This window comes from Salvelinus alpinus, chromosome 20 (genome assembly GCF_045679555.1).
Source record: "Salvelinus alpinus chromosome 20, SLU_Salpinus.1, whole genome shotgun sequence".
Taxonomy (NCBI): Eukaryota; Metazoa; Chordata; class Actinopteri; order Salmoniformes; family Salmonidae; genus Salvelinus; species Salvelinus alpinus.
In genome coordinates this window covers 48966036-48981935 of record NC_092105.1, presented here as the reverse complement: position 1 = coordinate 48981935, position 15900 = coordinate 48966036, and the positions used below count along the sequence as shown (strand labels likewise).

At 43.6% G+C, this 15900-nt stretch overlaps 1 protein-coding gene across 1 annotated transcript in view; it reads left to right on the top strand.

Annotated features, from left to right (window-relative positions):
- Positions 1-15900, top strand: part of dnah7 (dynein, axonemal, heavy chain 7) — a 200263-nt gene that overhangs the window by 65728 nt on the left and 118635 nt on the right. The window contains exons 21-30 of the mRNA XM_071356079.1: positions 1321-1519; positions 3362-3502; positions 3936-4148; positions 4277-4386; positions 4677-4845; positions 6936-7038; positions 7406-7533; positions 7792-8004; positions 8952-9050; positions 9405-9653. Of these exons, the coding sequence (XP_071212180.1) occupies positions 1321-1519; positions 3362-3502; positions 3936-4148; positions 4277-4386; positions 4677-4845; positions 6936-7038; positions 7406-7533; positions 7792-8004; positions 8952-9050; positions 9405-9653 (1624 nt within the window). The remainder of the gene's footprint in view (positions 1-1320; positions 1520-3361; positions 3503-3935; positions 4149-4276; positions 4387-4676; positions 4846-6935; positions 7039-7405; positions 7534-7791; positions 8005-8951; positions 9051-9404; positions 9654-15900) is intronic.

Here is a 15900-nt window from a genome sequence, read left to right as displayed (position 1 = left end):
GGATGGAGAGCGTCGCTGCACAGCTATTTTCAGGTCTCTCAAGATGTTGGATCGTTGCCCTGTTGGTAGATGAACCTTCGCCCCAGTCTGAGGTCCTATAAGCACTCTAGAGCAAGTTCTTGTCAAGGATCTCTCTGTACTTTTCTCCGTTCATCTTTCCCTCGATCCTAATTAGTCTTCCAGTCCCTTCCGCTGAAAAACATACCACAGTATGTTGCTGCCACCACCATGCCTCACCGTAGGGATGGTGCCAGGTTTCCTCCAGACATGACGTTTGACATTCAGGCCAAAGAGTTCAATCTTGGTTTCATCAGACCAGAGAATGTAGTTTCTCATGGTCTGAGAGTCTTTTAGGTGCCTTTGGGCAAACTCCAAGCGGGCTGTCATGTGCCTTTTACTGAGAAGTGGTTTCCGTCTGGCCACTCTACCATAAAGTTCTGATTGGTTGAGTGCTGCAGAGATGGTTGTCCTTCTGGAAGGTTCTCCCATCTCCACAGAGGAACTCTGGTGATCTGTCAGACTGACCGTCAGGTTTATGGTCACCTCCCTGAACAAGGCCCTTCTCCCCCGATTGCTCAGTTGGGCCGGGCGGCCAGCTCTAGGAAGAGTCGTGGTGGTTCCAAACTTCTTCAATTTGAGAATGATGGAGGCCACTGTGTTCTTGGGGACCTTCAATGCTGCACACAACTTTTTGGTACCCTTCCCCAGATCTGTGCCTCGACACAATCCTGTCTCGGAGATCTACGGACAATTCCTTCGACATCATGGCTTGGTTTTTGCTCTGACATGCACTATTAACTGTGGAACCTTATATAGACAGGAGTGTGCTTTTCCAAATCATGTCTAATCAATTGAATTTACCACAGGTGGACTCCAAGTTGTAGAAACATTTCAAGGATGATCAATGGAAACAGGATGCACCTGAACTCAATTTCGAGTCTCTTAGCAAAGGGTCTGAATACTTATGTAAATAAGATATTTCTGTGTTTAATTTTTAATACATTTGTTTTCACTTTGTCATTATGGGCTATTGTGTGTAGATTGATGAGGAAACACATTTATTTAATCCATTTTAGAATAAGGCTGTAACGTAACAGAATGTAGATAAAGTCAAGGGGTCTGAATACTTTCCAAATGCACTGTATGTGCTCCTGACAAACTTTGTTTTTGGGGTGAACTAGGCCCATATTTTTTTACTACTTTGTGTCCCTAAAGGGTGTTACAAATGTGTGCTTGTAATGTGAGAAGAGTTACCCACATACATCCCAGTGAAAAACGCTGCATAAATGCTATCCATGATTGTCCCCTTTCTTTCTTTAGGGTTCAGCCTCATCTGAAGAAGTGTTTCGAGGGCATCAACGACGTGGTGTTCACAGACGTGCTGGACATTACCCACATGAAGAGCAGCGAGGGAGAGGTGGTGGAGCTCCTAGATATCATCTCCACCTCCAAGGCCCGCGGCCAGGTGGAGAAATGGCTCCTAGAGCTAGAGATGGGTATGATCAGCTCCCTGCATAAGGTACAGTACCAGTACTTATGGCAACTCCATTGATCTTCTAACAACAGATCTGATATCAGTGTCTAAGGTCTGCTTAAAAATAGGATTTATTAGCTAAATTTAATATCTGACCCTGGACCAGTATTTTGAGAGATAATGTACAGTGTCATCAACACCCACAATACACTGTACCATGGACTGGCTAGGCAATCAGTTGGACTAGATGGACTCTACGGAGACAGAATTTTCTTAAGCCTTCAGAAATTATTAGAAATAAAAAGTACTTGGGGAATTACTCTAGATCAAATTAAACCTGAAAATGTAACTATTTTTGCCTACTAAGGATTCAGCTCTATGTGAATACAGTAGATTTTGGTGCAAATTATTTGAAGATACTTTTTTTTCAAAAACAATTTTCTCCCAATTTTTTGTAAAAAGAAAATAAGGTGAGAAATATTTTTCACAACAGGGTACTCATGGCTATATAACCAACTCAGTGGCCTTGTGGTTAGTGTCCGCCCTGAGATTGGAAGGTTGGGAGTTCGATCCCAGGCTGAGTCATACCAAAGATTGTAAAAAGTAGGACCCGATGCGTCTCTTCTTGGTACTCAGCATTAAGGAGATAGATTGGGCGTAAGGCCCTGTGATAGGATCCTCTCCTGAGGTTGTACTTGGACATAAAATTTGCCTCACACTACAGAAACGGGATATAGGCTTCTTACTTAGGCCATACAAACTTCATTTACTCTTTAATGGATTACATTTTTGGAAAAGTGAGGCGAGCGAGAGAATACAAATGAAACACAATTTTTTTAAATACAATTTTTACACTGAAAAATACTAAACAACCTTAGTACAACATCTAATGGACCTTACCAACAGATTTTAGCCTTTTGGTATAATAGTATTGTAATGACAGTCACAGGGACCACAGTTGAGTCCTAGTCAGGGCACCCCCCTAATTAACTACATTGGTGTCAGAGGTTGGATAGCACCATTGAAAGCCTGTCCCGGGTGAGTTTTAGGCACAGTTAATTTTTCAGATGCATAGTTCTGCCAATTTGTATAATTGATGACCTATTCTTACTATAACAAACTGCTTCCGCTTCTATTCAGCTTGAATTCTACATTTAACACATCCCACGCTACCATACACATCTTTTTAGACAGCTGAAGCAAGCACACATATTGTCTTAAGGAAACGTACCATTTCCAGTTTAGTCATGTTTGTATTAACTTAGAGGTGGTTACTCTGCAGGCAGACTAGCATCTTTTGAGTTGTCCAATAAATGTAATGCCCATATCAACTTGAAGTATCTACAAAACAAGTTTTGCAGCCACATAATCCAAAAGGAAGGCTACAGCCAATATTTTTTTCAAAAATTACTGCGATTCACAAATGATTATTTTGATTCATATCATTTAATTCACTGTGATTGACCCGAATTCCAGATACTAGAATGGCAAAGTGAATTGTTTGTTTCATCAAAATAATTATTGTTTTAAAGAATCGATTCATATGAATCGTTAAAATGTATTTATTTTATTTTTGAGAAATGTTGTGCAGAGCATCCGTTAAACAGAAAATCTACTTTGATAGGCCTTACTTGTGGTATTACGAGGGGCGGCAGGTAGCCTAGTGGTTAGAGTGTTGGACTAGTAACCGAAAGGTTGCAAGATCAAATTCCCGAGCTGCCCCTGAACAAGGCAGTTAACACACTGTTCCTAGGCCGTCATTGAAAATAAGAATTTGTTCTTAACTGACTTGCCTAGTTAAATAAAGGTTAAATAAAATACACATTCTCTCCTAATTACAGTGTTGTTTTGATCATTATTTTCAAATCCAATGGTTGTGTGCCCCAGGTGATTGGGGAGGCCATTGAAGCATACCCCAAGGACCTGAGGATCAACTGGGTGCGTACCTGGCCCGGCCAGACGGTGCTGTGTGTTTCCCAGGTGTACTGGACCAAAGACATTCACGCGGCCATCGTCTCAGGGCAGAAGGTACAAGGCCAAACTACATTGGAAAGAGTTTACCTTATATCATATAATATCTACAGATGAAAACTAGCCAGCTGACTTAATCTGGCACATCTTATTGATGTGCATTATCACTGTCAAATAAATACAGAAATATAGGAATATAGGCTGCTGTCATGCTACAGAACAGATTAATTGCTATCTCACACCTAACTGAGGAAGAACCACTTGACGAGCACTGGACCATGTTAAGAAAAACCTGGTGTGTGTGTGTGTGTGTGTGTGTGTGTGTGTGTGTGTGTGTGTGTGTGTGTGTGTGTTTGTGTGCGTGCATGCGTGCGTGTAAAAGCCCGCACAAGTTACTGAGAGTGCATGGGGTGTATGCCTTTGCATACGACCCTATGATTGACATATATTTCCCTGTCAAACCAGTGATGTCTCCCTTTTTGTTTTGCAGGCCCTGGATGTCTACCTGCAGCAGAACAACAGTCAGATCGATGACATTGTGATGCTGGTGCGCGGGAAGCTGTCCAAACAGAACCGGGTCACCCTGGGTGCTCTGGTGGTACAGGACGTCCACGCCCGAGATGTGCTAGCCACACTGGTCCAGAAAGGCATCAGGGACGAGACTGACTTTGAGTGGCTCAGTCAGCTACGCTACTACTGGGTGGTAAGTGTATGCGTGTGTGTGTATGTGTGCATGCATGCATGTTTTGTTTGTGTCTATGTATTTTACCTTTTGGCTCCATTAGGTACTAACTGACCAGGTTTGTGTTGACTTGACCTCTGTATATACAGGAGGACCGTCTCCAGACTAAGATGATCAACGCCGGCCTTGCTTATGGTTACGAGTATCTGGGGAACACACCACGCCTGGTCATCACTCCACTTACTGACCGCTGCTACAGGTAAGGACCACTAATACTCACCGCACTCGTTGGCAAGTCAGGACCCTCAACATGCTGATGTGCTGTGACTGTAACGCAATGCACTCAAATCAGACCTGTGTTCAAATACTATATGAAATCTTTCATGCGACTTGGTCTAGAAGGATTAGAGTGCCAAGTGTGCGGGGTTTGCACTCCTTGTGACTATTCTATTGGTTCCATTGTGCCAGGCAAGCACAATCATGCATAGATAAAGTATTTGAAATGATTTCAAATAGCATTTGAAAACAGGTCTGCCGCTTCTCCTACAGAACACTGTTTGGGGCCCTGCACTTATACTTGGGAGGGGCCCCTGAGGGCCCCGCAGGTACAGGGAAGACGGAGACCACCAAGGATCTGGCCAAGGCTGTGGCCAAGCAATGTGTTGTCTTCAACTGCTCCGACGGCTTGGATTACATCGCCCTGGGCAAGTTCTTCAAGGTGGGCATATCCCTCTTGCGTGGTAAAACCTGACTAAACCTGAGTGAACCAGACACTCACCATTGATAAGTGAAGTGAAACAATGGTGTGTGCAGCAACAATGGTGTGTGCAGCGTTCAGTCATGTTTAACCAGGCTAAGATCCCTCACACCCACTCTTACTGTAGGGCTCAGCTTCTAGTTGGCATGGCTCTATTGATGAATGGCCTATGCTCATGAATACAGTTTTTAAGTTATGATAAACGAAAAACGTTCCAGTTTTAAAATGTTGTATTGTAGACCAGCTGATTGAAGAGGGGTCATTCAGATCAAAAAAAATGAGATGCAGGGCTGAGACCGTTTCCATGGTAACAGTGACACTTTGGAATGATGTGATAAAACTTTGTTACAAAGTTGCCACTTGTTGTAGCAAGTGTTGTAGCAAACCAGTATCATGACATACATGCACCACAAACAGGGCACATGTGTATCGGCTAGCTAGCTAGCTGCTTGGCTAAATACAGAACATCAGCACACTGTTCTTTGATTGGCTAAACAAATCTGTCTCTTTTGACATGTTGCATCTTGGAAACTCCAGCAGCTGACATAAGACGTTCTGAAACTACATCGTTTAGATCAAGCAAACTTCATAAAACCATCTTGTCTCGGCTGTTAGATCTGTACCGGGCTTTATAGGCATTCCGTGAGGCAGTTATTTACTCAAATATGATGATAACATTTTATAATAACTGCTTAACAGAATTGTATACCTTTTTTTTTTTACCCAAAAGAGGACCCCCATGGTGTGGCCCCCAATGCAGGTCATTGTGATTCAGGCCACTTGTATAAGAGCTTAGATTTTTAAGAGGGTCCTTTGGGTTATTCCGCTTTAATTTAATTCAAGTTTTAACTCATCCTTTACTCAACACTTCTCTGCCCACACGAATATGGACTGACAAATTCTTAATATCCACACTTGACACATTGTTCTAACAACACTGCTGGAGCCATGCAGTACAATACAGATATTGTGTTTTGGGTGGCATGCACATTGAGACTTTTAGCCTTGAGTTAAGGATTTTCATCCAGAAAAGCTGATTGTCCCTTTTTGGGGAAAAATGTAACTGATAGCTAACGTTCCCAAGGTTGAGTGCTCTCCTGTTGTCCATGATGGGTACTAAGACATAGGCTACTACTGAACCTCCTAAAGAACTTGTGTGGCAGCAAGATGGATATCACAACGAAGCCTTGGCAACCGCAAGTGGTCCAAGTTACGCTGTGTGTATGTGTCTGTTTCAGCTGTTTCAATTTGAAGCTGGTGGACAAAACCAAAAGCAAAAGACTCAAACACTAAACTTAAGGAGGGAAGGGGGGACAGTTGTTTGAATTCAGGCTGTGGTGTTGCAAATTGCCTAGTTTCCACAAGGGGGCTTCATTTGACATATAACTCCTTTAAATTACAAATGCCAAGGTATTTATATGAGGGGACTCACTTAATTTGTGCTCCATTCAAAGTGCAAATATGCACGTCTGTGATGCCAATGCTGTGGGCTCTATAAAAAAACATATATTTAGTTTTAGCTGCATTCAGTACCCGTTTAAGGTCAATAAGTGAGTTTTGTATGACATTTAAAAGCAGTTTGTAGATCAGCACAGTGTCATCAACATAAAAGTATACAGTTCTTCACTAAGGAACCAATATCGTTAATATACAATGTGAGGAGTACTGGCCCTAGAATAGACCCCTGAGGTACTCCTTTTGTGACCTATCAGTTAGGTCATTATTGAACCAGTTGCAGGCATTTTGATCAAGTCCGACAGAGGACAACCTAGGCAACAACAGTGAATGATCCAAAGTATCAAAGGCTTTAGATCTTTAAACGTTGCTTTTTATCTAGAGAGCATACAATAACATTGACTAAGGGGTGCAGCTGAGATGGTACTATGTCCCTGTCTAAATCCTGATTGACATGTGTTTAGTATACATTTCCTAGATGTGCATAAATGAGTTTCTACTAAAATAATGTAATTTTACTTACTAATTTCAAATGTAATTCTCTATTTGAGGTGTATGTGCATGCTTCTCTTGTCATATCTCTTGTTGCTTGGCAGGGTTTGCTGTCCTGTGGAGCCTGGGCCTGCTTCGACGAGTTCAACCGCATTGACCTGGAGGTTCTATCAGTGGTAGCCCAGCAGATTCTCACCATACAGAGAGGTGTGTGTTAGAGAGTCCCATAGTGTGTGTGAGAGAAATTCCCCATAATTTACACATTCTCACACCATACAGAGAGCTGTGTGAGCGTCCATTTAAAGACAGATTCTCAACATACAGAGAGTTGTGTGTGTGTGAGACGCCATAATACACATTCTCACACCATACAAAGAGGTGTTTAGGTGTATAGTTCAACTGTTAGTACTTCAACTATAGCGCATTTGGCCACATGTTCTTACTTGTCGCTAGCATGGTCAGTCAATGGCACTGGTCAAATGTAGTCCCGGTCTCTGTAATATAATAATAATGATATATGCCTTTTAGCAGGCACTTTTATCATACATTACAATACCTACATTTTCTCTCTCAGGTATTACTTCCCATGCTGAAATGCTGCTGTTTGAGGGGACGGAGCTAAAACTAAACCCCTCCTGTGCTGTGTTCATCACCATGAACCCAGGATACGCCGGTCGCTCTGAACTGCCAGACAACCTAAAGGTACCTGTGCTAAATGTATTAGTATTATTATCTGAGATCACATTAGCACAAGCCTCAGTGACTGTACCCAAGAGCCATCTGGTTGTACGGGATCACATGATGGCACACATGACATATGTTACATCCCAAATGGCACCCTATTCCCTACATAGTGTACTACTTTTGACCAGAGCCCATAGGGTTGTAATGCACTATGTACGGAGTAAGATATCATTTTGGAAGCAGGCACAATTTTGGTGGGTTGTTTCCTTTCGATAGGCTCTCTTCAGGACGGTGGCCATGATGGTCCCGGACTACGCCATGATATCTGAGATTGTGCTCTACTCTTGTGGGTTTGTGACTGCCCGGCCACTGTCGGTGAAGATCGTGGCTACCTACAGGCTGTGCTCAGAACAGCTGTCCATGCAGCACCACTACGACTACGGCATGAGGGCCGTCAAGTCTGTGCTGACCGCCGCCGGGAACCTGAAGGTACCTGTCACAAGTCATCACATTGACTCTTTGCCCATGTCATTCAGGTCCCTACAGTGTACCCACAATAAGCGTTTACCTCTGTCCTCTAAGTTCCCACAATGTTCACCTCTACGGCAGTGTTTCTTAATCCTGTTCCTGTGAACCCAAAGGACTACACAACTGCTTCCACTAATCAACTCATCATTAAACCTTTGATAAGTGGAATCAGGTGTGTAGTGCTAGGGCAAAAACAAAAATGTGCATACCTACAGGCCCCACAATGTCCTCACATTTATCCTTTGCTCCTTTCCTCTCACTTTCACGATTGTGATGTTTTTTTTATTGCTAGATCAATTGGACAAAAGGGGACATTATTAATAACACTTGTTGTTAGTAATGGGACAATTTGTCCTCTCAAACCAGGTTGTCATTGTCTGAAGTTGAATATGAAGTCGAACATGACTCTTTGTAGCCACATTAGATTGAAATGGTCTCTTTTGACATTGTGATGGCAGTGAGAAATTGGGGCGTTCGTTCCTAACACGCAATGACATAGCAGAGTACAATGAAGACAGAACCTGGAAGATTGACTTTCAAAGATAAAGGTCTGAACCCAGAACCTGGTTCCCCATATAAATAGAACATATTCTTTCCCAGGCTCTAAGGGTTGTTTTCGGAGCGCCGCAATGCATTCATGTAATTTTTACATCAATTTCAGCACTGCCGCCTCCAGGACTTTACCCTGTCGCCTCTTTCAAAATTACTTTTGGAAAATAGTGGCGTGCATTTAGCCCCTGAGCTAAAGCGGCAAATACCACTGAAGGCTCCCTCGTCTGAAAGAGAGCGCGTGTCAGTGCACACAAAGGCTCCTGAATGATATCTTTCCCCACAAGGCCCACATTTGTCTCTCTCTCAATATGTATCTACCTCTTCACACCATTATCTCTCTCTCTCTCGTGTCACAGCTGAAGTATCCTGATGAAAACGAAGACATCCTGTTGCTTAGGTCCATCATTGACGTCAACCTGCCCAAGTTCCTGGCTCATGATCTACCGCTCTTTGGGGTGAGATAGTTTGCAAAGTCACTTCCTGACAATATAAACTCAGCAAAAAAATAAACATCCTCTCACTGTCAACTGCGTTTATTTTCAGCAAACTTAACATGTGTAAATATTTGTATGAACATAACAAGATTCAACAACTGAGACATAAACTGAACAAGTTCCACAGACATGTGACTAACAGAAATGGAATAATGTATCCCTGAACAAAGGGGGGGGGGTTAAAATCAAAAGTAACAGTCTGGTGTGGCCACCAGCTGCATTAAGTACTGCAGTGCATCACTTCATCATGGACTGCACCAGATTTGCCCGTTCTTGCTGTTGTTACCCCACCACTATACGTGTGCATCTTCCCAGGGCATCACCTCTGATCTGTTCCCCGGGGTCAAACTCCCCAAACCGGACTATCGTCTCCTGCTGGAGGCCATCAAAGAGAACAGCGATAAGATGAACCTGCAGGTGACAGACTTCTTCGCAGAGAAGATCCTGCAGATCTTTGAGATGATGATCGTGCGCCATGGCTTTATGCTGGTGGGGGAGCCCTTTGGTGGGAAGACGTGCGCCTACCGGGTGCTGGCAGCAGCCCTACAAGACATCTGTGAGAAGGTAACTTTCACTTCTTACATACAGATGCCATATCTTCTTTTGATCATCCTGCTGTTGCAGGATTATTTTCCTGCTGTGTGAAACTGGATCAAATTAAGATATGGCATTTTAGTTCAATTCTGTGTCTAAAACCCCTTTAAAGGCCCACAGGAGCAGAAATTCATTTTTTTTCATTCACTTTTTTTCAGCTGAAAGATGATGCCAATAGCTTACCTATGATGTTGCACAATGATTTAAGTCAATAAGTTATCTTCTTAGTCAAAGTATGATATATTTGGGCTCGAAGTGGGAAAGCCAAACTGGTATCTTCGATATTTTCTGTGTCAATTGCATGTGTTTCCTCTATGAGATGACGCGCTAATACGTTTTAGTCTACATTTCTTTCCAGGGCTGGGATTCAGTTGAATGTTACCATCCACCAGCATGGCATTGTTTATTAATCAGAAGCACCTGCAAAGTTCTTCCTCTCCGCGAGTTGCGACAGCTGTATCAAACAGCTTTTCGCCGTAGCCTATATGGCTGCTTCAGCGATGGTGCATAGGGGGTTTAAACGTACATTTTCAACCACGGAAACATGTCCACCCACCCGCGGTACCGGGCCATGCAATAGGAACTCGCCTTCACTACACGCTCCACTGGTTTGGTTGATGCAGCTATAGTAGATCCACAATGTTAGCAGCATGTTAGCTAGATACACTGACAGCTGTCAGCGCTTTATTGTTGTTGTTTATTCACTCCACGTGGAAATCTCCAGAACGTTCCCACCCCCAATTCGTGAACATGTATTAGCAGCCTGCGTAATTTTTTAGGGTTGAAATAGAGGGGGCATTGACCTCTGGTGGAGGCGTTAAAACCCCTCTTGTTCATTTTCAAAGAAATATAAGGTATAGAGATCAAATGTGACACTTCAGTGCCATGGTTGATTGGCTGGTGAACAATTTGCTGTTTAGGATGGGTCGGATTGAATTTTCCAAGGCAGTTCATTTAATATTTTCTTAGGGCTGAATCTTGACTTGAGATGTGCTCGTAAAGCAACCCTCATACTTAATCTCCAATTGACATCCATGCATGAGTTTGTGGAAGTCCATGTTAGCCAAACTTAGGTGTCCAATCACTTTGGCTGCCATAGTAAAAAGAGAACCATGTTTTCTAAATCAGAATCACCTTTATTCGTGAAGTACATTTACACATACTCAGAATTTTACTTGGTGATATGGTGCTGCTAGTGATGGACAACACTTAGAGACATAATACAGACAGGAGTTTAAACAAAGTTATACACCATATACAACAAGGAAGAAATTAACATAGAGCTATAAGAGAATGAGCAGTGGATATACAGTCGTGGCCAAAAGTTTTGAGAATGACACAAATATTAATTTTCAAAGTCTGCTGCCTCAGTTTGCATGATGGCAATTTGCATATACTGCAGAATGTTATGAAGAGTGATCAGATGAATTGCAATTAATTGCAAATTCCCTCTTTGTCATGCAAATTAACTGAACATTTCCACTGCATTTCAGCCCTGCCACAAAAGGACCATCTGACATCATGTCAGTGATTCTCTCGTTAACACAGGTGTGAGTGTTGACGAGGACAAAGCTGGAGACAAAGCTGGAGTTCAAATAACAGACTGGAAGCTTCAAAAGGAGGGTGGTGCTTGGAATCATTGTTATTTCTCTGTCAACCATGGTTACCTGCAAGGAAACACGTGCCGTCATTTGCTTTGCACAAAAAGGGCTTCACAGTCAAGGATATTGCTGCCAGTGGGATTGCACCTAAATCAGCCATTTATCAGATCATCAAGATCTTCAATTGTTGTGAAGAAGGCTTCAGGGCGCCCAAGAAAGTCCAGTAAGCGCCAGGACTGTCTCCTAAACTTGATTCAGCTGCGAGATCAGGGCACCACCAGTACAGCGCTTGCTCAGGAATGGCAGCAGGCAGGTGTGAGTGCATCTGCACGCACAGTGAGGCGAAGACTTTTGGAGGATGGCCTGGTGTCAAGAAGGGCAGCAAAGAAGCCACTTCTCTCCAGGAAAAACATCAGGGACAGACTGACATTCTGCAAAAGGTACAGGGATTGGACTGCTGAGGACTGGTGTAAAGTCATTTTCTCTGATGAATCCCCTTTCCGATTGTTTGGGGCATCCGGAAAAAAACTTGTCCGGAGAAGACAAGGTGAGCGCTACCATCAGTCCTGTGTCATGCCAACAGTAAAGCATCCTGAGACCATTCATGTGTGGGGTTGCTTCTCAGCCAAGGGAGTGGGCTCACTCACAATTTTACCTAAGAACACAGCCATGAATAAAGAATGGTACCAACACATCCTCGGAGAGCATCTTCTCCCAACCATCCAGGAACAGTTTGGTGACAAACAATGCCTTTTCCAGCATGATGGAGCACCTTGCCATAAGGCAAAAGTGATAACTAAGTGGCTCGGGGAACAAAAAATTGATATTTTGGGTCCATGGCCAGGAAACTCCCCAGACCTTAATCCCATTGAGAACTTGTGGTCAATCTTCAAGAGGCAACAAAAACCCACAAATTCTGACAAACTCCATGCATTGATTATGCAAGAATGGGATGCCATCAGTAAGGATGTGGCCCAGAAGTTAATTGACAGCATGCCAGTGCGGATTGCAGAGGTCTTGAAAAAGAAGGGTCAACACTGCAAATATTGACTCTTTGCATAAACTTCATGTAATTGTCAATAAAAGCCTTTGACACTTGAAATGCTTTTAATTATACTTCAGTATTCCATAGTAACATCTGACAAAAATATCTAAAGACACTGAAGCAGCAAACTTTGAAATGTTATATTTGTGTCATTCTTAAAACTTTTGGCCATGACTGCACAGTGGGTCTACAGTTGATATACAGTGCCTTTGAAAAGTATTCAGACCCCTTGACTTTTTCCACATTTTTGTTACAGCCTTTTTCTAAAATGGGTTAAAAAAATATATAATATAAAAAATATATATCCTCAGGACTCTACACACACTAACCCATAATGACAATGCAAAAAAAAGTTTTTAGAAATTCGCCGCAAATTTATGAAGAAAAAAAACAGCAGAAATACCTTATTCACATAAGTATTCAGACCCTTTGCTATGAGACTCGAAATTCAGCTCAGGTGCATCCTATTTCCGTTGATCATCCTTGAGATGTTTCTACAACTTCATTGGAGTCCACCTGTTGTAAATTCAATTGATTAGACATGATTTAGAAAGGCACACATCTATCTACATAACATCCCACAGTTGACAGTGCATGTCAGAGCAAAAACCAAGTCATGAGGTCAAAGAAATTGTCCGTAGAGCTCAGAGACAGGATTGTGTCGAGGCACAGATCTAGGGAAGGGTACCAAAACATTTCTGCACCATTGAAGGTCCCCAAGAACACAGTGGCCTCCATCATTCTTAAATGGAAGAAGTTTGGACCACCACGACTCTTTCTAGAGCTGGCCGCCCGGCCAAACTGAGCAATCGGGGGAGAAGGACCTTGGTCAGGGAGGTGACCAAGAACCTGATAGTCAATCTGACAGAGCTCCAGAGTTACTCTGTGGAGATGGGAGAACCTTCCAGAAAGACAACTATCTCTGCAGCACTCCACCAATCAAGCATTTATGGTAGGGTGGCCAGACGGAAGCCACTCCTCAGTGAAAGGCACATGACAGCCCGCTTGAAGTTTGCCCAAAGGCACCGAAAGACTCTCAGACCATGAGAACCAGTTTCTCTGTTCTGATGAAAACAATTTTGAACTCTTTGGCCTGAATGCCAAGCATCACGTCTGGAGGAAACTTGGCACCATCCCTACTGTGAAGCCTGGTGGTGGCAGCATCATGCTGTAGGGAGTGCTAGGGAGTGGTAGACTAGTCAGGATCGAGGCATAAGTTAACGGATCAAAGTAAAGAGAGATCTTTGATGTAAACGTGCTCTAGAGCATTCAGGATCTCAGACTGCGGCAAAGTTTCACCTTCCAACAGGACAACAACCCTAAGCACATAGCCAAGACAATGCAAGAGTGGCTTCAGGACAAGTCTCTGAATGTCCATGAGTGGCCCAGCCAGAGCCCGGACTTGAGCCCGATCAAACATCTCTGGAGAGACCTTAAAAATAATTGTGCAGCAATGCTCCCTATCCAACTTGACAGAGCTTGAGAGGATCTGCAGAGAATAATGTGAGAAACTCCCCAAATACAGGTGTGCCAAGCTTGTAGCGTCATACCCAAGAACACTCAAGGCTGTAATCTGTGCCAAAGGTTCTTCATCAGAGTACAGAGTAAATGCTCTGAATACTTAAGTAAATGTGATATTTCTTTATTTTATTTTAACCCATTTTATTATCAAAAATTTCAAAAAATCTGTTTTTGCTTTGTCATTATGGGGTATTGTATATACATTGATGAGAGGGGGAAAAACAATTGAATCAATTTTAGAATAAGGCTGTAACCTAACAAAATGTGGAGAAAGTTAACGTGTCTAAATCCTTCCCTTGATGGATTTGCAATTTTGCAGGATCAGTATGAGTGTACAAAACATTAGGCATACCTGTCCTAATATTGAGTTGCATCCCCTTTTGCCCTCAGACCAGCCTCAATTCGTGGACTGTACAAGGCTTGGAAAGCATTCCACAGTGATACTGGCCGATGTTGACTCCAATGCCTCCCACAGTTGTGTCAAGTTGGCTGGATGACCTTTGGGTGGTGGACCATTCTTTATACAGACAGGAAACTGTTGAGTGTGAAAAACCCAGCAGTGTTGCAGTTCTTGACACACTCAAACCGGTGCGTCTGTCACGTATACTCCCTCTCCGACCTCGAGATCATCAGGTTGCTGATTATCCCGCACACCTGTCACCATCATCGAGCGCACCAGCGCCTCATGACACTCACCTGGACTCCATCACCTCCTTGATTATCTTCCCTATATCTGTCAATCCCCTTGGTTCTTTCCTCAGGTGTTATTGACTCTGTTTTCATGTCGGTGCATTGTTTGTGTTACGTGTTTATTGTTTCATTTATTTATTAAAACACTCACTCCCTGAACTTTCTTCCCAACTCTCAGCGTTGTCGTTACAGAGTAGCACCTCACCTAAAGGAAGCATCAGGGAGTGTTTTTTGTTTGTTTTTGTGTCAGTGTAAATTTGTCCGGGAGCTGCTACAGACTCTCATGCCTCAGCCGGCTCGTCGGGCTCTCATGCCTCAGCCGGCTCGTCGGGCTCTCATGCCTCAGCCGGCTCGTCGGGCTTTCATGCCTCAGCCGGATCGCAGGCTCCCCTGCTTCCACCGGCTCATCAGGCTCTCATGCCTCAGCCGGATCGCCATGCTCCCCTGCCTCAGCCGGTCTGTCAGGTTCCCGCTCCCTGCCGGCTCGACAGGTTCCCGCGCCTCAGCCGGCGTGACAGGTTCCTGCGCTTCAGCAGGGGTGACCGGTCCGCACCTGATCCCCGGGTTCGTCCCCTTTGTCGGCGTCCTGTGGCTGGAGCCGCACGTCAGGGAGGGGGTACTGTACTCCCTCTCCGGCACTCTAGGTCATCAGGCTGCTGATTATCCTGCACACCTGTCACCATCGTCAAGCGCACCAGCGCCTCATGACACTCACCTGGACTCCATCACCTCCTTGATTATCTTCCCTATATCTATCACTCCCCTTTATTCTTTTCTCAGGTGTTTTTGACCCTGTTTTCATCTCGGTGCGTTGTTTGTGTTACGTGTTTATTGTTTCATTTATTTATTAAAACACTCACTCCCTAAACTAGGTTCCTGACTCTGAGCGCACACGTTACGGCGTCTGGCACCTACTATCATACCGCGTACAAAGACCTAAATCTTTTGTCTTGCCCACTCACCCTCTGAATTGTGCACACATACACAATCCATGTCTCAATTATCTCAAGGCTTACAAATCCTCCTTGAACCTGTCTCCTTCCCTTCATCTTCAGTGAATGAAGTGTATTTAACAAGTGAATCAATAAGGGATCATAACTTTCATCTGGATTCACCTGGTCAGTCTATGTCATGGAAATAATGTTTTGTACGGTCAGTGTATCTAAGTGTGGAGAGATGAACAGAGTGTGGTGCAGTTATTTTGTGTACAGTTCAGCGATGGCTTGATGTGGTGTGCAACATAAGGTGCATAGTCCTTTAGTCTCTATGGTCCAGATTGCCGGTTGGTGAGGGCCACAGCACGGGGAAAGAAACTGTTCAGTTGGCGGGTAGTTTTGGTCATGATTGACCTGAACCAGTC